Genomic DNA, 24,935 nt, shown 5'->3' with positions numbered 1-24,935 from the left:
TTCCATATATTTAAATGTTCTGCGTGTCAAGTGAGTGTAATTGAACGAGCTTTATCTTTGATAGCTCTTGTTGCTACTACAAATAAGTTAAGAATGAGTCCTCACCAGTAATGTAAACAGTCTATTTGTTCACACGGAATATAAATTGAGCCGTCTCCTCGCCGCTGGTATTTGAATAATTGCCGTATGTGCGTTTAAACTCACGCCCATAATCTCGTAATCTGTAGAGCCCCAAGTAATCAAAAAGCATCATGTGGTCACTGTTGAGACAACAGGTGATGGATGATTATGATGATGGTGGAACCATCGCTCATTAAAAAGAACACAATAAGATGACTGCTGATAGTGACAGATATTACTGATGGCGTGCAATATGGATATGGTACATCATTTCGCGCGTCGCGAAGTAAATCTACGTAGGTAGACATCATTAAGTATAAAATAATTAAAAAAACAGGAGTACATTGTAATGGACAGTGAATAGATTACATATTGTAATCAGATTATGCAGTTAAATAAAATCCGCCCATGAATCGCCTTCTTTAAAAGTTAACTAATTTTGTTGAATGGCAATACCGACCAACAACACAGTAACTTTTTTTTTAAATATTTTCCGGTTTGGGTACTTTATTACTTCGTTTGTTTGTTGCGAATGAAAAGAAGCCATTCTCGTATATATGAAACGTTCAAATATAAAAAAAATATGACTTCATTGTTGTAAAACAATACATATTTTAAAATATGAACAATTATAAATTATAAATATATTTGTAATTATTAACCATGTTAAAAAAAAGAATGTTCTTGTCTGGCTCAGAAACCTTCTTTCCAAATCGAAAATCTCCATTTTTTTTTAACTATTATTGATTGAAATGGCGACAGAGTAGGTATTAACATTTTATTTAGAATAAAGCTGAAGTTGAAAAAGGAGCTAAGAAAAAGGGTAAGTATGTTATAATACCGGTTTGCTCTTTCATAACAAAGAGAATATACCTAATCACTACGTTTAATTCATAAAGTAGTAATAATAATAGTATTTGTAGGTAGGTACATAATAATGTCATGCGAAATAACGCCATTTTCAAATCAAATCGCTTTTCTTTGTGCAGGAGGAACCGTAGGTGCGACAAAAACGTAAAGTGATCGCATTATCTTTGGGAGCAACTACGAAACAAAAGCAAGTATGAAGCCGCTTCAGAAAAGGTAAGTAAACATTAACTTAGTATTACTGTAATAACATATGTCTGACTTAAATGGTTTGGAAAATAATAATGATACCCCCGGGTATTATTATTATAAACACAGTTTTTCATAGCCAATGTGCTTCCGGAGGATAACTTGTAAAATCAAATGCTTCATGGAGCTGTATATCGAATCCCCGTAAACTTCGACTGCGGCACCGCAGGTGGGTCGAGCAGTGGTAGCCTCCCAAACACGCTAAAAAGAAATCTATTTTAGAGATTTACAAGTAACTTTGTGAAATTGAAAGACATTCTCGGTACTTCACAGATTTTTAAGAAATACTTTTGCTTACCATTTGACTTTTGATTGCTACTTTTTAATATTACTTAAAAAAAAACAAAATATTAATTTACCACAGCATTGTAACATGTTAGGCTGAGAAGTAGGAATGGGCCAACGACTCCTCAATACCATGGTGGTATTTTTTATACCTACTACGAAGAAGCAAAATTGTGATACCAAAATACAACAACACGCTAATTTGAGATGCACCGAATATAGAATTAACCGAGTACCGAATATTATTTAGTTGGACAATTACCAAACCAAATACTCACCCGAACTACTCAGTTTTATGCTACATCTAACTGTACCATCTGAGGAAATAACCTGTTCTATCTATTCATATACCTGATACAAGTACCTCTGTTTTTCCACCACTAACCACAATCTCACCAGTCATATATTGAGGATTGCAAGTCTTGCAACCAATAGTCATTCAATGTCTATCTATGTAGGTAACTTTCACTGCATTTATTAGTTAAATCAATATTATTTGCACCATACAACTTACTTATTAGCAAATTATTCATTAAAATAATACCATAACAGTAACATATCAATTATTTGGGTCTTATTTTACATAAAACATACATAAACATCCTATATAAGGCCCAATGCTGAGCTCAGGCCTCTGAATGTGTATGGAGCATACTCCACCACACTGTTCTACTGTGGGTTAGTGGTTTTCGTTTATCTCAAAAATAGCTCACCTAATTATCTAAAACTGATCATATAATTATGTATAATCACAGATTAAGATGAGAATAAAAACTGCCTATTTCAATCAATCAAATTCTTTATTCAGGCAACTAGGCTGACACATTGCATTACAATACATTAAATAAAATAAATTAACATAAAATGGTTAGTAAGTAAATAAATAATAAATAAAAAATAAAAATTGTTAATTTTCCAAATCAACATAAAAATGGTGCTAATTCCTGTAAATACCATCTAATTTTAAGTTATATCTGTCATTTTCTTATCCACCGAAAAGGAAAGGGACGGGTAATTTCATTCAGATTTATTCAGATTCAGATGTATTTCAGGTGTCGCTGAGCTGTTGAGAGTTTTTAATTTTTTACAGTGCCCATCACTATTTGAGTAAACAAACATTATTGTTTTGGTTATTTTTTTACACCATAACCCTTTGTGCAGTGTTTAACTGCGAAATCATAGTTTTATAGGTAATAATAAATATAGGTTTTACTTTACTAACATAATCTTTAGCAAATACTAACTGCAAATGGATCTTATCTTAAATAAATAATAATAAAAAAAAATAGGTATTTATTCCCTAAAGATTGGAAACATGAAACCTTAGAAAAAGTTATTTTGAACAAACACTTCCTTTTTCCACCTGGCTGCTTTTCTTTTTCGTAACTCATCCTTCAGACGGGATATGCACCACGTTGCTCCACATTTCATAGCAATTTATCACGAATGTTAGCAAGCCAGAATAGAGAACTATAAAAATTTAAGAACACTCAACAGTGCTGCTGCCTACATATGAGTTTCTAATTTTTATCCTCATTAAAAAAATGTTTAGGGCTGCCAAGATTTTCCTATTTTAATTTTTAATTTGCATTAGTTTTTGAGAATTATTATAGTGTATGTATTTTTAGCTGTTGTAATTTTTTTTAATTGTTTCCAAAACACCATCTCTAATATAAAATTCCCTTCTTGCTGGTGAAATATCTCCTACGAAATCCTATCACAAATGGGAAGATGCTAGGTGAACCAAACTCCAGATAGATTACTTGTAGAAGGATAAGTGCCTGAAGATGCAAGGACTAACATGACTACTGACAGGTGAATGGAAGAAGATTTTTGGAGTCCACCTAGAGAGGAGTGAAGGATGATGAGCAGTGATTGGGATAGGTAGTGCCATTTGCGAGATTTGTCCTAACATTGATATGTCTCCCAAATCTTGATCTTGAAACACAATATTCGAATTTTTATTAAACATTTATATTGTGAATTATGTTAGTAATTTGTATGTATGTATTTGTATTGTTTTTTTTTTGGTTTATAATGTTTTACACTTTGATTTTATGTATCTATTAGCTAGTTACCAACTGATTAAGTATATTTTTGAGTATGAGTTTGATAGGTGCCTTGCGACATAACGCGGTCTTTGACCAATATACTAATACGCAGCTTACATGTTTTGTATGCTGTTATATTTATATTACTGTTAGATGTTATAGAAAATAATACTTAATAATACACATTCTTCCAACATTAAACTAAATAGCTTTCTTGCAAATATAATTGCATAACCTTCTTTTTACATTAATTCTATTTTTGTAGGTACATTTTCTCTTTTGTCCGTCACAAGTACTATCCGAATCGAACAGTTTAGGTAGCCTATCTGGCCCAATAATGAAATGAATTGCGATTTAGAGATTATAGCCCCTAGTCTGGTCGGCGGATGGGGCTTAGGGCTCATGCTCACAGCGTTCATTGTGTCGCCCGCCACCCTTCGCGCCATATTTGTTGTTGCTGGGCAACGGCAAGTACTCGAGCGCCGGCAGTCTGGGCCTTTATTTTTCCATCATTTGATGCCATTAAAAATATCAGACAATTTCCTTTGTGTATACTGTGTATTAACGCTCGAGACTCTTATTACACCGCCTCTCAAGTAAAAAAACGCGCAATTTGTGAAGACTAGAATGTCGTCTTGAAAAACCTCAATCTAAAACTAAGTTTTTCTAAACCCACAAGTCTTAAGGTTGTTTGTAATCGATGTCGAGTACAAACAAAAAATGCGCAAAGATACACGTAGGTATCTTTTCTGTTAAATCTTAGGCGTTCTGGTTACTGTATTTGACTTTTAAAGTATTTTGCAAACAGAGTCGAGGCTGAATACAATGTCTCTTTGGACGCCCTTATCCTGATCTGATGACCTTACCTTGTTACAATATGATATTTTAAGAACTGTGATCTCTTGTATTCTAAGCAAATAAGTTATTCAATTCTATTGAACCGTCTTCTTTAGAATTTAGATCCTTAAATTGATGACATTTTATGAACATGTAAGTATGTATTCAACAAAATGTTATTTCTTACTTTTTATTAGACAGATTTTGAAGAACATAACATAAGTATAGTCATAGGTCCATCCATCGCAAAATGAACTAAAACAATAAAACTCACAACATACAGACACAAAACAAAAACAGAAGAAGATAATATACAATGGTGCTAGGCTATGATGTTATATTTTTTATAGTAAATTGCCGGAATAAGTATTAAAGCCGGCGACAGGAAAATAAAAAGTTAAGTGTAAAAAAAAGCATACACATACATAACATGAAGCCTATTTCCCGTTAGGGTAGGTAGAGGCCACGGAATTCCAATTACTCGATTCTGACTCTCATCAAAGTCTTCATGCTTCCTCACCGGTTTAAAGTTCTCTGGACCAAAAAAGCACAACCATAAGATCTTGTAAAAAGCTTACTTACTATGAAAATATGTGAAAGATAAATTAGTATGGTGATGTAAAGTTCGGCTCAACACATTATTCATCATTATCCCTTTTTTCATAGGGTCCGCAGCGGTCCGCTTACCTAATATGAAGATTTGTCAGGTCCAGTTATAAAAGCATGTGATTGTGTTTTGGTGTGTACCTTCGTGGCATTGCTCAGGAATTTTAAATAAATAAAATCCTTTTTGTTGACGAGTTTGTTCTTTCGTGTGGGTTGTCATATCTACGATCAACCTCATCAACCCTGTTGCCATACTATTGAGCCGAAAGGCCCCCGACATGGCTCATGTAACGACTACTTGCTTACTTAAAAAAATAATAATATAATTGGGCTGCTGCGGCTCTTATGTTAACTACCGACTTTATTTGATCGTGTGGGTTGTGAGGTGGATTACCAACCACATCAACCCTGGTGTCAGGGTTATTGTTGATCGGCCTAAGACTCCTGACATGACTCATGTAACGACTACGTGCTTCATTAATTACATCAGTAAGTAACCGGGATCATCGGCTTAACGTGCCTTCCGAAGCAGCGGATCATCTTACTCTAGGATCTGGTGATCAGCCTGCAGTGTCGTTAGCAAACGGGATCACAAAATGTTTTTTGTGATATGTCCCCACCGGGATTTGAACCCGAGACCTTGGGCGCCCGACGCTCAACCACTCGACCACCTAGGCCGTTAATAGACAAGACGTATTTGGGTTTGGATTATAACACCAATTTAAGAATTTTGATTTCATCATAGGTGCTTAGTTTAGGTTTGTGGCACACACGAAGTAACCATAGTTTATACTGTGTTGATACTCATATCAATTAATGTAGGCTGTGCGTATATCTGCTGTTTTTTTTTTATTGTAAGCTTTGTGAATGTTCAATCAAATACTAGTAGCGAGCTGTATATTTAGTATTCACTGATGAATTTTATACTGCTGTGCGGCACAGAGTTCTACTGCACTTACATTATGTGATGGCATGAGTTAGTGTGTATTAGAGCAGCGTGGTGGAGTACGAATCCTCTGGTTGTTTGAGGGGAGGACTGTGCCCAGTGGGACGTATTTAGGGTATTTATATTGATAATTAAAACACATATTAACGGGTTCTTACCGCGTTTAAAATAGGGATAGTCAGTCATCCCGTGATCATGGCACTTGCAACAGTGTCGAAATATCGGGAGTCTCATATCCCTATTTTACACGCGGTGAGAACCCGTTATTGTGTGTTTTAATTATGATAATAACCGCGTAAACTTAAAACAATGTATTTATATTGATGTCAAAAAAAAAAATCAAAAATATTTATTCTTCATAATTACATACGTAGCGCTTTTTGAATGTCAAAAATTAAATGACATTATGTAACTAAGCTGTATGCCGAGGGAAAGACGTGGCCAGAAAACCTCCCAGCACAGCTCATGTGGCATAGCAAGCTATATAGGGTGTTAGTGACATCGTAACGAAAACTTTCAGGGGTGGTTCAGGCCATGATTCTGAGTTGATATCAAGTAGAAATTTCCGTCGCAAAAGTATGGATTGGAAAATAATTAAAAAGAAAAGAAAAATTTTCATGAATTTTTTGACACGAAATTCCACTTTATATCAACTCAGAATCATGGTCTGACCCATCCCCCTCAGTATTCGTTACGGTGTCACTAACACCCATACCTACTTATATGGCTACCGTATGTACTTGTACGGGGTGTAAGTATCATCGTAACGAATACTGAGAGGGATGATTCATCTGATTATTCTGAGTTAATATCAAGTGGAATTTTCCATCGCAAAAGTATAGAATTGAAAATATTTTAAAAAAACTAAAAAAATATCATGAATTTTGCGACGGAAAATTCCACTTGATTTTAACTCAGAATCATGGTCTGAATCAACCCCCTCAGTATTCGTTACGATGTCACTTATACCCAGTATATAGAGTTGCATCATGTTTAAGACATAGTAGATGATATATAATGGATGTATGTTTTAACTAAGTATCGCTGGCGAGGAGTGGGTACTATTCACCACCGCGAACCCCTTCGGGGATACAGGCGTGATGCTATATTTATATTGTTGTTGTGTTGTTTAATTTAGGAATATATATATCTATAATATCAAGTATAAGTAATGCATTATAATCTACGTATAATATATTAGGTTAGTATGTTTTCTTTATTGTATATAAGTAGGTACGTAATTGAGTTTGGTATCCAGCTTGCCACCAACCAGCGCCGCGGCCCGTGCCAAGCACGTGTCACGGCATTATGCTGAGGGAGATCCTTTTTTTATTTTGGGCGCCTCCATTGTGTATTTAATGTCTGTAATTATTTGTCTTTTTGTCTTCGTTTTTTTTTAATTTCTGTAATTTAAGTTTGTAAATGTGGCGTCCAATATGGAAATAAATATTTTCTTTCTTTCTTTCTAACTGAAGCCTTAAACTAAATTAAGAACGCGCTCCAGGATATGTATTCATATCTGGCGAGCGCACCGCGCGATGCGAGCGTTGCGAATGATATTATGAATAATTTTAATTAAAGTAATATTGTTTAAAGTTGATTTAATAGAGTGTGCATTTGATTGCTTTCGACGGATTCACTGGGACGGATGAAATCGATAGAGCGATGACGTTATTGAAAAAAATAGTTTTTAAAGGTGTGCGTTCTGTGTATGCTGCGCATTGCACCTAGCTTTTATATGGAAGTATTTCGAAACGCTGGGTGAGTGCGCAGGCTACCTCACACCACATTGCTATCGGTGGGAGGCAAAAGGGATGAAAAGCTGGACGCGCTCGCAGATTTCCTCAGTATAATAGCGGGACCGTGGCATTACGGTTGCCTTGGTCCCCCTATTATACTAATAAACTACTTAGACCACCATTGACTTGGTGCACATTAAGTCAATGATCACTACATTTAATTCGGGGTCGGTACGCACGGCTTTATATTTAGGCTGTGATCCTGAATTTGATTTCGAGTTCATTATGTTGCTAGAACTTCTTTTCTTATCTATCAGCGTGTTGCCACCTGCAATATTTAATTAGCTTAATTTCTAAAAATAGCAATGTCATAATAAAAATAAACGAGTGAATTTAAAACACGTTCAGCTGCTAATCGTTCCGGCCATGGAAGCCCCGTTGGAGCTGGCATTACTAACTTATAAACCATCGTGTGTGCGCTGAGCTAACCACCTGTCGCCACATCACCATATCCATCTTAAGACTTAGTATCCATAGTGGGTGCAAGTTTTCTCATTAAGTACTTGTGCTTCTGGCCAACCCATTACGGATTACGGGTGTGAGTATATATGTTTGATAAAAATAAATGAATTATGAATGATTGTACTGTCCTGTAATATGTGCTACTATGTAATATTATGTTGTTCAGAATGCGATGCTTGTGCTCTTGATGAGGGGTTAAAAAAGCCTCATCGAAGCAATACTTCTAAAAAAACAATATTGCTTTTTGACATTTGTTTGCATTGCGCACTTACTTTTATATGCGCAAATGTCAAGTTGCAATATTGCTTCTTTAGATGAATTGCTTCGATGAGGCCTTTTTAACCCCCAGACCTTGAATTCTACATTTGTATTTGTATAGAATATTGTGCTAAGCGCCTGTGCGAAGTTTGCGAAAATAATAAGTACACATTTCTAAACAATATTAATCTATTATAACAATGCATGCGTTTTTATAAAAATCAACAATTACGCTGTTACATATTTTCATAATAAACAAGATCGCCACCCAACGTATCATACTACACGAACAGTCGATAGGTCGCGTCCCTAAAATGAATTATTTAGATCAGAAGTTAAGCCGTAATATTGACAAAGAGTGTAGATTTCACCCCACCTTCGCAAGGTAAACAAACATGCCAGACAGGCAACAAATCAATACAGCAAGTCTAGGCCAGATTTGAGGGGGTGAAGAGCGGTCATGGGGGGGGCATGCCTACGTTAGGGAGTTGGTACGCAAGTTGAGTTACATTCGACTCAAAAATTAATAATTTGTTTATTTACTAGTCTATCTGACAGACGTTTTCGTGCCAGATCGAAGTCAGTCAATCCGTTCTCAAGATAACATCAAAACAGAAGTTCCTTACTTAAAACACATAATAACGGGTTCTTACCGCGTTTAAAGTAGGGATATGAGACTTCCGATATTTCGACACTGTTGCAGGTACCATGATCACGGGATGACTGATGATATTGGAGTGTGTTGTAGTTCCTTACTTATTCCGGTGTTTTATCTTACTCTGGCAATCATGTCGGAGGCAAAAAAATATACTGTTCTCAGGTTATAAATGACGTACTAACCCGATTTTGTTTTATGCAATATGCAGTGTGGTGGAGTATGCTCCATACCCCCTCCGGTTGATTGAGGGGAGGCCTGTACCCAGCAGTGGGACGTATATAGGCTGTTTATGTTTTATGTTAAGCATTAAAGGCAGTTTTATTACTAAGTACACAAACGTAATCCCAATATTATAAAGTTCATAAATAATAAAATAGAAAACATAATAATAACTTAATAAAAGAAACATGTTACTTAAGTTTTAATTTATATTAGAGCTTTCTGTCCGTGACGCGGTTACTGAACATAGGATTTTATTTGGCATTATTTGGCAGAGATCAGATCTGGCAACCTGCTTAGGTATTGTTGATTATATGGCGCATAGCAACGGGGGTGTAAAGTAAGAAAGAAAGAAAGTATTTATTATTAGAGGACACCACAGTAACAATACAAACACAGTAGGGGAAAAAAACAATATTACACAAAATCACAATTATAAAGTAAGGTTTTTTACATTATTATAATTTTGTGTTCTTTTACTCTATATTATACATTAATACTGAGTTGATCATCTTTGATTTCGCTCGTTAATACAGGCTGTTAGTGACATGGGGGATGATTCATCTCATGATTCGGAGTTAATATCAATTGGAATTTTCCGTTCGCAAAATTTATGTGGTGGAGTATGCTCCATACCCCCTCCGGTTGATTGAGGGGAGGCCTGTGCCCAGCAGTGGGACGTATATAGGCAGTTTATGTATATTATTTTTTGTATTTACTTTGGCGATGGAAAATTACACTTGGTATTTATTCAGAATCATGGTCTGAATCATCCCTCAAAGTTTTCGTTACGTTATTACTAACATCCTGTATACTACGTCCCACTGCTTGGCTCAGGTCAACCCTCAATCAACCGGAGGGTGTATATGCGGGGTTCGGATACTTACGAATTTATACTTATTATTACGTATAGTTTTGAAAGTACCTCTTAAATCGGTGTTCCTTTTGGCATAGACCAGGAGGCAACGGAAATATTGAACTAATATACTTACTATTAATAAATAAACTTAAATAATAGATTTATTTCTAGATTTGTGCGTGGTCAATAGGTTATTTTATTATTTTTTCCAAAAAAGATACATATTTTCCTTACAAATAATTTCGACGAACTGATTATAGTTTGTTGTTTGTTTGTTGGTTTGTCGTTTGTTCGCAACCTATTATATGGGATTTAAACATAGCTGGCGAGGAATAGGTGTATCCCAGAGATTGGCATTTGCGTGATTTGTCTTATTATTATGGATATGCCTCCCAAATCTTAATGTTCCTTCTAAGATTCCTTCTAAGTACCTCCCAGTTGGGTTTTTCTTGGTAAGATGTATGGCGGGTGTGATTTCACGTTGAAATGATACAACTTAATGCAACAAGTACAGTAACAAATTGATCTCATTCAAGCCACGGTGGTGGGTGGTTGTGGGGATGAAACGGGGGGAAGGTTGTGTATTTGGAATGCTTCAACTGTGTTTAGCGGGGAACATTGTATTACATAGTCTACGCCACTTGTTGATACACTAAGTTCGACAAATAGCTTCATACTCGACCACAATTTGGCCGTCAGAGGAGCACCGGCAATGTTCAGTAATATGTAATCTATTATTTATTTATTAAAGGATCGCTTACAGCTATACACTTTATAACATTTAACTAGGAGATACTTAAACAAAGTAAACCAGTAGTAATGTGTAAGCCAATTACAAGTGAACACAACATTCATCATAAAAAAAACAACATCTAGTCTGTTGAGGCTAACTTCTCAGCAGCTAAAATCTCACTATTAATATAATTAATATATCATTATTATTGCACGATCTGGTGAAGGTCGCGGGAAGCCGCTGGATGCGGGTAGCGCAGGACCGATCGTCGTGGAGATCCTTGGGGGAGGCCTATGCCCAGCAGTGGGCGTTGTACGGCTGATGATGATGATTGCACTAGTTGGTACAAAAACAAATAAACTATACTAATTTAACTATTTTTTAATGGAGATAGTGTCTTGTATCGTGTGGGTTGTGAGGTGGAATACCAGCCTCATCAACCCTGGTAATATGTAATAGCAACCAATAATGTTTCCACACACACGGAGGTAACGATTCCAGTACACCCCGTCTTAGTTTAATTTAAAAATAATACCTGTCATTGTCTCATCTGCCGAAAAGGAAAGGGACGGATGATGGACAACTTTTAATTTTAAAATGAATTAATAACCCGGGCGAATGAAATAGGCATCTCGCTGATATGCAACCTCGTTGACGTGTGCTTTTATCTTAATTCTGTCGGGTTATTGCGCAATTTAAAATTTTGATAGGATTGTTTTTCTGCCTAAATTTGAAGTGAATTCCATACATTTCATGCCTGTCGATTACCCGTCCCACCACCACCCATCCCATCACCAGGCATTTCAATAGTTATTTAGACCCCAACGTCGCTGTCGCCTCTTCCAACCTTTCTCAAGTATGATGTGGCTGTACCTAGCGAATGACATCATATATACATAAACAACCTATATACATCTCATGGCTGGGCACAGGCCTCCTCTCAATCAACCCCCCTTCGGTATAGCCACATTAAAACTAGTCTTAAAAAGTTATTTTTTTCCAATAAAGTTGCAAAATTCCGCACTAACATTCATATGAAAACAACTCTGCATGTCTCGTGGTTACCTTTTCAGTTTTCACTGAAAACTGTTGAATGTATGGAGATAGTTTCAAAGCTAGGGTAGGACATGGAACAGGTACTTTTCAACGGTATTAGCCATGGGATTAGGTATTAGTTTAAAATTAAAGTGCGCGTAGTTATAAACTTCGAATTATTCATTAGAAATCGTATTATTTAAAAATATTGCTTTTCCTTAACTTACTTACTTTCTTCTTTAATCCTATATCCAGTTTGACAGGTCCGTTTTTTTTACAGAAGCGACTGCCTGTCTGACCTTCCAACCCGCGAATTGTGTACCAGCCTAATACAGGTTAGGTCACATACCTCCGAAAATGCATTTCTCGGGAATGTGGGTTTCCTCAGGATGTTTTCCTTCACTGCTGATTACGTGATAATCATTTATGATCCAAACATGAATTCGAAAACAAATTCGACAATCATTGGTTTAGGCTGGATTCGAAGCTGCGACCTCAAAGTGAGAGGCAAGCGTTCTACCAGCTGGTCTACCACGGCTCGACTTCTTCTCCACGGTTACTTATTTTTTATTTTATTTTCTGAGAACTTTCAGTGCGGCCCACGTGCCAATTGTTTGGTTATGCTTTTTATAAATAAAATCAATAACAGAACAATACTTCGTTTCTTCCCGATACTCGGACTTGTAGCGTTGATTTAATGACGAGTTTTGTTTATGCGTTGTTTCGGGGCGTGGCATCCGTGACCGGGGCGTGGGTTGTCTGATGGAGGCTTTGGTCGAGAGGGGGGATTGATGCTCTCTGGTACTCCGTGTTCCGGGCCTCACTTTCAACTTCGTCTCCGTATAGCACGTTTCATCGTGGTGCGTTCTGAACTGTGTAGAGATACGTGTTACATATTGTAACTTTTATGAAAAACTAGTTTTATATACTTAATACAATGTTTATTAAATTCAGTGAGCCTTTAAAATGAGTAAGACGTATTACATATTATAGATTTTATTAAAAAAATGTTTTATTAAAAATGCAATGGTTTTATAAATTCAGTGCGCCTTTAAAATGTCATCTTCACGGCCCTATACACAATCCGAATTCATCCTACGTTATGTCACCAACGAGGAATACATCAGGTTTGACTTCTTTATTTTAAACTGTTTTCGTCATAGCTCTCAGGTACTAAGTAGGTTTGTAAATGGTACTAAAATTAAAGCTCAAATATAACTATTAAGTCGGTAAATATTTCTTTCTTAATATTGCATCAAAATATGCACAAGAATCGCGGAATAGCAGAAACAGGTTGGAAAGACCCTAACGTGCATTTTGTATGAAAATAGCTGCCGTCGGTTTAACTCCACTCTCTTTTACTTCGACTCCTGTAAACAGACACCTACGATAGCTCTACTGCTTCTCAAATTCCATAGCAATGTATGTAAGGCAATGTATAGTAAGATACTAAATTGAATCCCGGGACTTTTATATGGTCTTGGCTTATATATAATTATGTACACTCGTACATACATCAGAGCCAGTACAAGTTCTCACTTGGGATACTTTATTGAAGTTACAGTGACAATAGTTGTTAAAAGATGAATACAGTTGTTAAATTAGTGCTAATACAAGTATGTCAGTTGTAGGTTCATCAATAAAAGACACTCAAAAATAATGTATATACAAACAGCTGTAAAATAAATATGTTTTTGTAAGGCTGTAATTCTTGTGCAATGACCACGAGTGCATGTGTTCCGAAGCACAAGTGGGAGGTTATATGGGATGGGAGGGGCCATCCAATGGGAGGTGCCATCGGATGAGGATAAGGGGCGGGGTGCGGTGAAAAGAATGAAATAACGTAAGCGTGAAAAAAGTTTGTAAAAATATATGGAATAGACATGTCACAAGATGTCGTCCTATGCCAATCCACATTTTTTACACTATCATTGGCAATTGTCATCATAATTGGCAACTTGGCTAAGACCCTACGCTAAGATGTTTATCCTAGTTTTGCCAGGCTGTAGTGTGTCATTCTGGAAAAACTAAATTTATACGACGGCCATCTTGTTTTCCAAAGTAGAATTTTACTGAGGTTTAAATATGTTTTGCGGGAATAAAATGATCCAACCTTATAATAGTAATGTGAGCTACTGTAAATAATTCAGCGAGTTAGTTATTTTTTAGCATTTATATTTTTGTAACAAAGATTGAAACAGCATCTAAAATATTTTATATGATACCAAAAAAAGTAATCGTGCAGACATCTAATTGTATAACTCAGTAGTACGTGTTTGCTGTAAAAGTTTGAACTATATTTTTTGCGGAACATGTTTTGAAGCTGTAAAACGTGAAATTGGTGAGTTGTAAAATCTAAAAAAGTTGGTGATGTATTAATGAGTAGGGCAAGGACTAGTTAAAATAATTCTTGTTCTTTAATTGATGCGTTCTTTGGAATATTTATATGACGTTATATAAAAACATTTTTTTCTTTGACGTGAGTTATTGTAGATATGCCGCAAATGACATTAACTATTTGGCTGGATAAATGAGGAGCGTCGGTAAGAAAAGCCTCATCTTCTCGTTCCTTATAAATCAGAGGTGAGAGGTCTATGGCTATATATATAATAAAAAATAAATCTGTGGCTCTGTTTATTATTGCTATTCCCCATATTAAGTATGTATTACAAACTTTTTGAAGTTTTGGGTTTTATTCTAAATTAAAACTCGCATTATTTCTACTTAAGACATAGGATTATTTTATAAAAAGTAGTCTTTGTTATCAAATTGTTTTGTGTTGCCCTTTGTGCAATAGTTTTTGTGAAATACAACTGCGACATATACTTATATGAATTACGTGCTTGTGAACCAGGCATAGGGTGATGAGACATCGTGCGAATAGGATATTTTACGAATGGGTCAAAAAGAATATGTATTATACCTACACATTTTAGCTCATTCACTCTAACATAGTTTTTTCCTTGTTGCAGACGTGTACAAGCACAACGAAAATTTGCACAAGGCGCATATATATTTATGAACAATAATATCCCGCCAAAAACTGACGTTAGCCCTGCAGCTGTGAAAGACGGTCCATCGAAGGAGGATCGCAATGTTATCCACAACCGACTGTCGGCTAAAAATCTTCTAGACGTCGTGTCATTCCAAAGTAAGTGGCTTTTTTTAAATAACCTGAGGTTGCCCTCAGCCTGGAGGAAATTGCTAATAAAACCGCCAATTATAAGTTTGTTGGTCTGCTCGTAATTGTTGTTATTGTATTAAAAACACTGCTTATTTCAGACTTACACGCACACTTCCCTGTGGTGTTAGTTGAACGTTTGAGTCCAAATTTCGAGGCTGGACGGGAGACTGGCAGTAAAGGCATGTCAGTGGGTAGTGGGGTTCACAGAACCTCAGGAGGCCGCGACCTCGCCATAGGCAGTGATGCGTCTTCAGGGCGAGAAGGGAAAAGAAGCACTTCACCGAACACCGTGTCATCCACCTCGCATCATATTAGACACGACAACGACTCTCGCGCACTAACTTCTAGATTGGAACCCAATCATATTAAAAACAATGATACGCGCTCAATAGTATCCAGGTCAACACTCGTATTAGACGCCCTCGGCGCCGCAACGCAGGATCAGAATATATCCAAAACAGAACGCTTTATTGCTGATTGCGAACTAGGTCGTACCAAGCGGGTCCCCAGAGTCGAACTGTCTGAACTAGATTGGGTGGTAGAAGCTCCATCACGATGGATAATTCCGGACACTTCTGAAAAGAGGAATGCGTCCGAACGATCAAGTACCGGACAATCTGTTACGCGTTCTGAAGTGCATAAACCTGGAACACGACGGTCGGTATCACAGGATGAAATGAGGCGTTCAGGATCGAAGCTTTCTATAACAGGTGTCGGTTCTACGACATCAGATAGATTTAGATCTACCAGAGCTGAAAGTAGGTTCTCAACTCGGAGTTCAGAAAACGTGGGTGTTGGAAGTTCCGAGAGGTTCCCTCTGCTTGATCGCTACAAACGTGCGCGCGTGTTGAAGAGACGTACTGATGTTGGCCGTTCAAAAGCAGCGCCATCGGCACTATCCACAAAGATTGAAAATGGACTGCGGCTTCGTTCTCGCCTTCTTAAAAAACCTCTGAAACTGAAGGCTAAGGAAAAACCAACACGTAAACACGTTGCGGCGCAGATGGTGAAACAAGTCAAGAAAAATATCGCTAGAAAGAAAAGTGAGAAGAAAAATACTAAACGGTGTTCGCCAAGTAAATGTTCAGGGGAAGTAGGGTACAATTGGGAAGATGAGCGCCCATTAAAATATTTCAAAGTAAATAGCCAAAACAGGACGGCTTTGCAAGCCATACCAGGTATGTAACCATTCTTGCTCGTCAATAATCCGTCTTTCTTGTGTGTGTTTTAAAATGTTTCGTGTATGTCGTAGGTGTAGCATTCTCCATTCTTGTCTATCAAAGGCCTGTTCCTTATGCTTACATGCACTTACCGCCCCGGCTTCGCTCGGGTGCAATGCTGAGGAAAAAATGAAATTATTTACGACACCACATTAAAACCTCAAAAATAACAGTATTTCTCCACTATTTAATGGATGTTATTACACATAAACCTTCATCTTGAATCGCTCTATCTATTAAAAAAACCGCATCAAAATCCGTTGCGTAGTTTTAAAGATTTAAGCGTACAAAGAGATATAGGGATAGAAAAAGCGACTTTGTTTTATACTATGTAGTGATGAAAAGACATAAAAACATTTTTTATTTCAGAACCGGGTCCTTCGACAAGGGTTACGCGTTCAGCCTCTGAAAGAGCGCTAGCGACAAAACGTAAGTAGCCAAAATATAACATTACAAATTTCGCCTGTGGTCCATAATGGGGTGAACAGAGCTATGAGTGATCTATCGAATACTTCTGATCCTACGGCCTAATATGGATATAAGAAGAATAAGAATAAAATAAATTTATTGCCAGTAACAATTTACATTTGCTATAAGAACTAAGTAATTATTAATATTACGCATACGATCAAAAGGAAATGGCTCAGCTTGTGCTGTGATGAAGCCATGCTATGGCGCCATCCAGCGCTAGATTTCAGTCATTGTAATATCGGTATTGTGACTTGTGCATGTTAGAATGGATCCTACTACTTAGTCTGCTATTACATGACAAGCAACTGAACGCACTGTTATGTTTTTTTTTTGCTCTCAGAACAGCGAAATGACAGGTTTATAAAATAAAACGCACCACGGGGACAGAATAAACAGAATTGCTACGTATATAATGGACACTCCGCCCCGCACTGATCCGACTGCACTTCACCTCTCCCCAGATAATTGGGTAGTTTCCTAGGTCAAAGATAAATTATGAAATTGTGATAACTAAATAAAGACAGATGTAAAGGTGACAAAAAACATTTTCTTTTTTCTATTTAACTTAACCTGCTCGATCGAATCAGATATGAGGAGATCCGCAGGAGAACTAAAGTCACCGACATAGCTCGGAGAATTGCAAAGCTGAAGTGGCAGTGGGCAGGACACATAACGAGGAGAACCGATGGCCGATGGGGCGGAAAGGTTCTGGAGTGGCGACCACGTGTCGGACGACGCTCAGTGGGTAGGCCCGCTACAAGGTGGACCGATCTGGTGAAGGTCGCGGGAAGCCGCTGGATGCGAGCAGCGCAGGACCGATCGTCGTGGAGATCCTTGGGGGAGGCCTATGCCCAGCAGTGGGCGTCATACGGCTGATGATGATGATGATGATTTAACTTAAGAGAAATGTAATAAGAAGTGCGACATTTCGTCACTTTTTATGACGTCGCAGGTTACAAATTCCATAGTAATTTTGTGTTTTGACATTTAGTTAAAAATAACTGATTTGACTAGTTGGGAACTACTCTATTGTCACCGCGAGTATATTTTTGTTTCTACTCAATTTCACTGTGTTGTCTCGCTCGCATGCACGAGGGGGGCAGCTTATACAGAAGGAAGCTAAGGGTCTTAAATATTTTTATTATTTTAGCAAGCTCATCCCGTGCACCGAGTACATCGAGGTCGAGTCAGGATGGCGAGTGCTTCAAACATCCTGATTTACCAATAAGATTCGCTAAATCGAATCAAAACACAGGTAAGAAATGCAATATTTTCAGTGATATAAAGTGCTACCAGTGCCAAATGTACAAATTAAACGTTTGTGTTTTCTATCAAAATTATTTCTTACGTGATTGTAGTATAGTACATCCTGTATAGACAATGAAGTCGGCTTCTATAACGATTTTGAAGACTGCTATGAATACTAATAATGTATCATATTTTTATACCTGTGATAGCAAGTATTGAAAGTAAATTAAAAGAGTGCATAATCCATGTAATTAACGGTGTAATGGTGATTTTAGTGGAGTTGGAAGCTCCTGTACCTACGCCATCGCCACCTGTACCCCCTGGGCCACCGCCACCGTCGGCCGCCCCATCGCCCGCCCCGTCGCATAACGTAGTCGCCACGAAGACATGGTCCACCCCGTCGCCCAACCTGTCGCCGACATCCCCTAACAAAAAACAACCCTCAATAGGTAATTTCTAATCTATTTGTCCTAAGTTGCTGTTGATGCACTCAAAACTTTTTTCAGAGACGTAACGCTCCTTTTTTAATATTATAGCAAATGTTGCCGAATCGACCCCCAAACCTTCTGGCGCGAAGGAAAGCTTCTACAACAAGTTTGCTATCCAGCAGTGGATAACAACTGCCAAAACTCCACGAGTGGACGCACCAATTACCAGTCCTACAAAGTCTACTGAGGCTACTGTAAGCAGGTCAAACACAGATGTTACAGTACGACCAACAGACAAGGATCCTGCGCGATCGGCGGACAAGGTTCCTGCGCGGCTGACAAATGAGGTACCTGAGCAACCAACACATACGGCCCCAACGCGACCAATCGACGACGTTCTGGTGCGACTAACGGACAAAGTTCCTGCGCAACTGACAAACAAGGTCCCTGTGCAACCAACAGATGAGGTTCCTAAGCGACCAACAGACAAGGTTCCTGAACAACCTGAAGACAGTTCTGCGCAACAGACGGATATGGAAACTGCAGAGAGGGTACGACCTAAAGATAAAATGACTGCGGAGAAGGAAAAACTGTCTGCACAACCGACGGAAAACGGGACTGCCGATAACGTGTCTGCTCAAACTACGGGCATGGGGAATGTAGATGATGAGTCTGCACAACCCGCGGATGTTTCTACACGCCCAAGGCCGCGACTGACTGCGGACAAACCGACTACAAGCCGCACCGCCTCGCCCTGTCCCTCGGAGAGCATCATCACGATCAAGGACGTAGTCCGAGCACCGAAAGGCAAGCTGGACAATCGATGCAAGTGTTGTATGTGTTGCCACAGAGTAAACACTGTCACGCAGATAGCGAACGTATTCGCCAAGGACATGTGCACCAACGATGTGTACGAGTTCAACACCGAAAGTGACGGCGCCACCCAACCAGTGGGCTCCTACAGACAACACGGCAGCCGTGCGCAAGACGAAGAAGACAACCACATATACCTGGACTTGTTGCCGGCGCACAGCCCGCATATTATACAGATGACGAAAGGAAAAACGAATAAGATGAGTGCGCGCCTCGTCCCGCGCTCGGACGTCCATCCTACGCAAGATTTGAAGCTGATAGAACATGAAAACCTCCTCGAGCAGCTGCTACGTACGCTGAGTAAAGGAACAGATATCAGTATCACCAACAAACCCAACACTAAGCAGAAAGCCAAGATAGGCGATGGAGCAAAATTGGTCGAAGCGCCAATATACAAGCTCGAGGAAAGTGACTTCAACGTAAGTATACATTTTCTTATTATTTATATAATATCATGGAGTTAGTAATATGGTTGGTGAAACAGGACCCTCGCGATACCTACTAGAAAAGTTGCCGCTACAACGCGCGCAAATGGAGCGTCGATGGCATAGTAACAACTGTCAGTTTTGTTCATAAAGAATGATACGACACAGATGACTTATTTCCATATCGTCTCCTTACAGTTATGCAAAAACCCATTCTCTGACGTGATTGTCTTAAACAATTTCATTCCGGGCAAAAATTAAGACTACAATTTCCATAAAATCAATAATTGTTATCTCTTTTTATTTCATGTTCATTAACATGATTTTCAGCTATATCCTCGTGCTGAAATTTTACAAATTTGAGATAATTGTTCTTTTACAGGATCCAATAAAATTCTTTGAGAAGATAATGCCAATAGCTGCTAAGTACGGTCTGTGCAAGGTGGTTGCGCCGGACAATTTCAAGCCGACGTGCGTCTTGGCCGATATGTTGAAGTTTAAAGTGACGAACCATTACATTGCGCGCCTCTACAGTCGCTGGGGCTCCGCTGCACGGGAGATGAGCGCGATGAAGGCATATTTGGCGACTCAAAACGTCACTTTTAACCGCGTACCCTTGGTTAGTTCCGACTTAATTTCATATGAATAATTTCTAGGTGACGTGCAATTAAGTATATTTGCAAAAAAAATATACAACCTGTGAATTTGAAAAGTATACTTACGACCTGGCGTGGTTACTTGTGTTTACATTTGTATGTGTTTGCAGTTGGAGAGTTTGGAAGTGAATCTACCGAAGTTGTACGCTGTGGTGCAACGCAATGGCGGGTTGAAGCAGGTTTTAGAGAAGAAGAGGTGGGGCCGCGTCGCTGAAGAGATGCGCTTCAACAAGGGCCCCAATACGGAGAAGATGCTGGACACCTACTACGTCAAATATCTCCTGCCTTACGACACCGCTTCTAACCGTAAGGCCTCCATGTGAATATATCTCTTTCGCACCAGACTATATTATATATTTCTGTCCTGCTGTCATTTTAACTTGCTCTATGTCTAGTACCTTGCTCTTGTGTTAGGTATGTTTACCGGGCACCCGCTCATTTCTAGGTGGCTCTGCTTTTATTTATATCTTACATTATGAACTTCCATCTAACCCTTAGTACAAACATACATTTTCCATCACAGAGGAACGACAAAAAATCATAAGCACGGTAGAAAAGTGCTGGAACAAGAAGTATAGGAAGCTGCTGGAATGGGCGATGGACCCTCTGCATCATCAGAAGAAACTGCTGGGTGAGTCTGACTCATCCGACGAGGAGATGAGCGACGGGGACTCAGACGACGGGGCATTACACGCGCTGTCTGAAGCCGAAGACTGCATCGTTGCTGGCAGGCCTATGAATCTCAACGGGTTTAAAAAGGTTGGTACAGAAAGTCGAGAGAAGTGTGCAAGAATGGAAGCAGACGAAATTCCATTGCCTCCGCCATACGATAATAAAAAAGTTAACTTCGTTAAAAGTTAAAGAGATACATTTTGGAAGATTTAACGCAAGTAACGTTAATCATTACCTCGTGGTAGAAATTGCGTTCTGTGTGTCCTTTCGTTAGTAATTTAGTTATAAATAATAAAGATGGTATGGACACTACTGCTTTGGTAGTTTAGACAAGACTTTAAAAAATTATAAACGGAGGGTGTTGCAGAGTTTGTAATGTTTATTATTTAATTTTAATATTTTATATAATCTGTTTCCCGCAAGGCAATCCGCAGGGTATTGTTGTGCAAATAGTATGTATATAATTATCGATTAACGGACATGTTGAAAGTTAACGGAGGTCGATGAGACTGATAGTAAGTTTTTAATTTAACTTTGTTAATTGTTACTTGAAATATCAACTTCGTTAATAAACTAATTAACGATATTATGCCCAGTTTTCTGCTTATCCCAGTGGGATAATAGACGTGATTTTATGTGTGCATAAGTACGGGAAAAGGCAGTCGCCAATTTAATTTATCATATCACCCATAACCCTAGAAACCTAAGCAATATGCTTTCAAAGGACTATGAAATAAATACTTTTATATCCATAGGGATAGGGGTAGGCACAATTGAACACCACACCTGCTTTTTCTACTCAGAATCTTAATACAAGCTCGTTGGTCAAAATTCAAATCTTGAATTTAATTTGATTTTCAAATGATTTTAAATTACATCAGGGGGTTAAAATGGCCATATCGAAGCAATTCATCTAAGATAGCATAGATGTTGTTTGCATAGATAGATGTTGTTTGCATTGCGCACTTACCTTTATATGCGCAAATGTCAAATTGCAATATTGCTTTGTTAGATGAATTGTGTCGATGTGGCCATTTTAACCCCCAGGTGGCGAAACATGCGAGTGACATGTTCCTCCCGAGGACATCAGCGACCCCGTCTGTGACGGACATTGAGAACGAATATTGGAGGCTCGTTCTGTTCGGCTCGGAGCACGTGTGTGTTAACGCGGCCTCCATCGACACGGAGAGCGGCGGCTACGGGTTCAGCAAGAGCAGGCAGGACCCCTTCGGCAGACACCCCTGGAATCTAAAGGTACGACTAACATACATACACAATACACACGAATTTTACGACATTAAACTACGCTAATTCCTCTTGTCTGAAATCAGAATCGTAATTATCATGGATAAACTTGTTGAAGGTCAATGTAACATTTTTTAATTTACGTCATTTCGCAAGGTGTTATGTCTGAGGAGAAGAAATGACAAGAAACTGCAACAGCAACACATCTTTTAAAAACCAATATTATTTAATATCTGGAGGAACACATTCAATACCAGACATTTTTATCATTTAGGTAGTCATTAATCTTAGAATAATCTTTTTTACATAAAGTAAGCTTCACATGAGCTTTAAATTTATTTTCTGACAAAAAAATATTATCTGGTATATTATTGTAAAAACGTATACATATCAACAAATAAGTAATTATTATGTGTTGTCATTCAGATGCTTAGCTCGAATCCGGGTAACGTACTTCGCTCGCTGAGCAAGGTTATTGGTGTGACAGTGCCCACGCTCCACCTGGGCATGATCTTCTCCACCAGCTGCTGGCACCGTGACCCCCACGGACTGCCCTGGGTGGAGTACATGCACGAGGGACCCGCCAAGATATGGTCAGTATGTCCAGTAACCAGTCGCTAGTGTTCTACCGAAGCTTCAGTTTCGACGGTTATCGGCCAAAAAACCATTTTCGGCGACACCTTTGGCTTCAGCAATGCGAGCCAAAGTTTAGGCAGTTTTTTTGTTTTGGGTGGTAGTTCCTAGGTTGAGTAGCAGTTAAAATATCTGTCAACATAATTACGATAAAATTAGCATCGAAAAAGAATTACGTGTATTATTGGTTTAGCGAAACGCCATCTCCATAATTGGCTTATAGATAGACTTAAAAACCGTTCCATCACACAGGTACGGAATACCCGACGAACAGAGCGGGAACTTCCGCCGCGCGGTAGAAGCTCTCTGCCCGACGTCCTGCCAGAATAAGTCCATTTGGCTGTCATCAGACATCACTATGATCCCGCCCAATCTTCTTCGGGAACACAACGTGTCATTATCAAGAGCAGTCCAGAACCCTGGAGAGTACATCATCGTCTTTCCAAAGGCTTATTCCTGTTCGATATCCACCGGGTTCACCGTCTCCGAAAGCGTATATTTTGCCACTCACTCTTGGCTGAAGCAAGTCCATGAAGTGTTCAGCGTAAGTGCATTCATTGTCGTATTTTTTATATTTTAACTTAGTATTAAAGCATCTAGCAGTATTCAAAATCGTAATTTAGATGAGAGTAGTCAGACATGAATCGTGACGTAATTTTCCATTTAGAAGAAAGGGACAGGTATACTTGTTTTATAACGCTGCGTTCTATTGTATATTTCCCAATATTTTTTTAATTAGCTCATATATTTATCATGCCTCTTCCCTCGTAGCCAATCACGTAAAGTAATAAGTACTAATGGCGAATCACGACTCGTAATTGGCTCCATTTTTACTTTAAACAGGTGCACAGAAGTGTACGTTTCTTATTTTTGACAAACATTATAACTGTCTCTTGATATAAGTAGGTATTATGTTGAAAAACACAAATATAATTATGAGTAAACTAATGTTTGATTTTGATGTTGGGCGGAAGGCAAGAGGGAAACGCCCTATTTTTCCCTAAAAAAGTAGCATGGAAAATGCTACACCGACAAGAGCGTGGCTCTTAAGTTGATGATGATGAATGTTAGATGTGAGAAAGGGACAGCTGTGAGCCTTTCGATGTGCTTAAGCGTGAGCCCATCCGAACGCAGCGTGTCGGTTCTCTCAATGAATTCTATGCGAAAATTAAAATATGTATTAGGCGTCAATTAGTTTGTATCGTAGATGTCTGAATGTAAACGTAGGGTTACTGCCAGTATTCTCAAAGTGTGATTGTGGGGTGGTAGGAGGTGAGAGACAGCTGCGAGCCGACGACGTTCTCGCTGGAGCAGCTGCTGATCGCGCTGTCGGAGGACCCGCGGGCTTCCCTCGCCGTGCTGCAGACCGTACAGGCCAGCCTCACCACCGTTATCAACGAGGAGCTGCGCCACCGCGCTCGCCTCGCACAGCTCAACGTCAAGGTGAGTGCCGGAGACCTCGTGCGCCTTAGGGATATACTATGTCATTGGTAAACAGCCGTGTCCATCTTCTTGGGAACCATCCTCAGGATGCTGAATAAGATAACTTATTTTTATTTATTGTTGGCAGTCTCGAATAGAGCCTCACAAGCAAGCGAAACGCGGTCGCTCCTGGAACGCGCGTGATCACGACGAGTGCCAAATCTGTCGATCCTCACTCTTTCTCTCCAAGGTAAATATATTATTTAGTCACGACAATTCTGTCTAGTTATTGCAACAAGGCCGTATTAATCTATATTTAAATATAATATTTAAATATATATATAATTAATTGTTTGTTATTCTCAATTGTGATTTCTATCTTACAGTGTAGTACGTATGTTTAAAAGGGACAGTTTGACTTTTGAGCTACCATACTGTTTATATTATCGTAATATTGCTAATATTAAAAACGAT

General features: G+C 38.6%; 1 protein-coding gene across 1 annotated transcript in view; it reads left to right on the top strand.

The window, feature by feature from the left end:
* The first annotated feature begins 875 nt into the window (after window positions 1–875).
* The window catches only part of LOC126380065 (uncharacterized), a 29,125-nt gene continuing 5,065 nt past the window's right edge, over window positions 876–24,935 (top strand). The window contains exons 1-16 of the mRNA XM_050029258.1: window positions 876–943; window positions 1,110–1,203; window positions 14,957–15,135; window positions 15,267–16,346; window positions 16,758–16,817; window positions 18,010–18,114; window positions 18,383–18,556; window positions 18,644–19,827; window positions 20,216–20,452; window positions 20,600–20,795; window positions 21,013–21,248; window positions 22,209–22,415; window positions 22,833–22,999; window positions 23,292–23,583; window positions 24,309–24,482; window positions 24,610–24,711. Coding sequence (XP_049885215.1) covers window positions 1,184–1,203; window positions 14,957–15,135; window positions 15,267–16,346; window positions 16,758–16,817; window positions 18,010–18,114; window positions 18,383–18,556; window positions 18,644–19,827; window positions 20,216–20,452; window positions 20,600–20,795; window positions 21,013–21,248; window positions 22,209–22,415; window positions 22,833–22,999; window positions 23,292–23,583; window positions 24,309–24,482; window positions 24,610–24,711 — 4,413 coding nt within the window. The 5' untranslated portion in view covers window positions 876–943; window positions 1,110–1,183. The remainder of the gene's footprint in view (window positions 944–1,109; window positions 1,204–14,956; window positions 15,136–15,266; window positions 16,347–16,757; window positions 16,818–18,009; window positions 18,115–18,382; window positions 18,557–18,643; window positions 19,828–20,215; window positions 20,453–20,599; window positions 20,796–21,012; window positions 21,249–22,208; window positions 22,416–22,832; window positions 23,000–23,291; window positions 23,584–24,308; window positions 24,483–24,609; window positions 24,712–24,935) is intronic.

This window comes from Pectinophora gossypiella, chromosome Z, assembly GCF_024362695.1.
Source record: "Pectinophora gossypiella chromosome Z, ilPecGoss1.1, whole genome shotgun sequence".
NCBI classification, from domain to species: Eukaryota; Metazoa; Arthropoda; class Insecta; order Lepidoptera; family Gelechiidae; genus Pectinophora; species Pectinophora gossypiella.
Note: the sequence above shows the minus strand (reverse complement) of the source record. Positions and strands in the feature narration are given on the sequence as shown.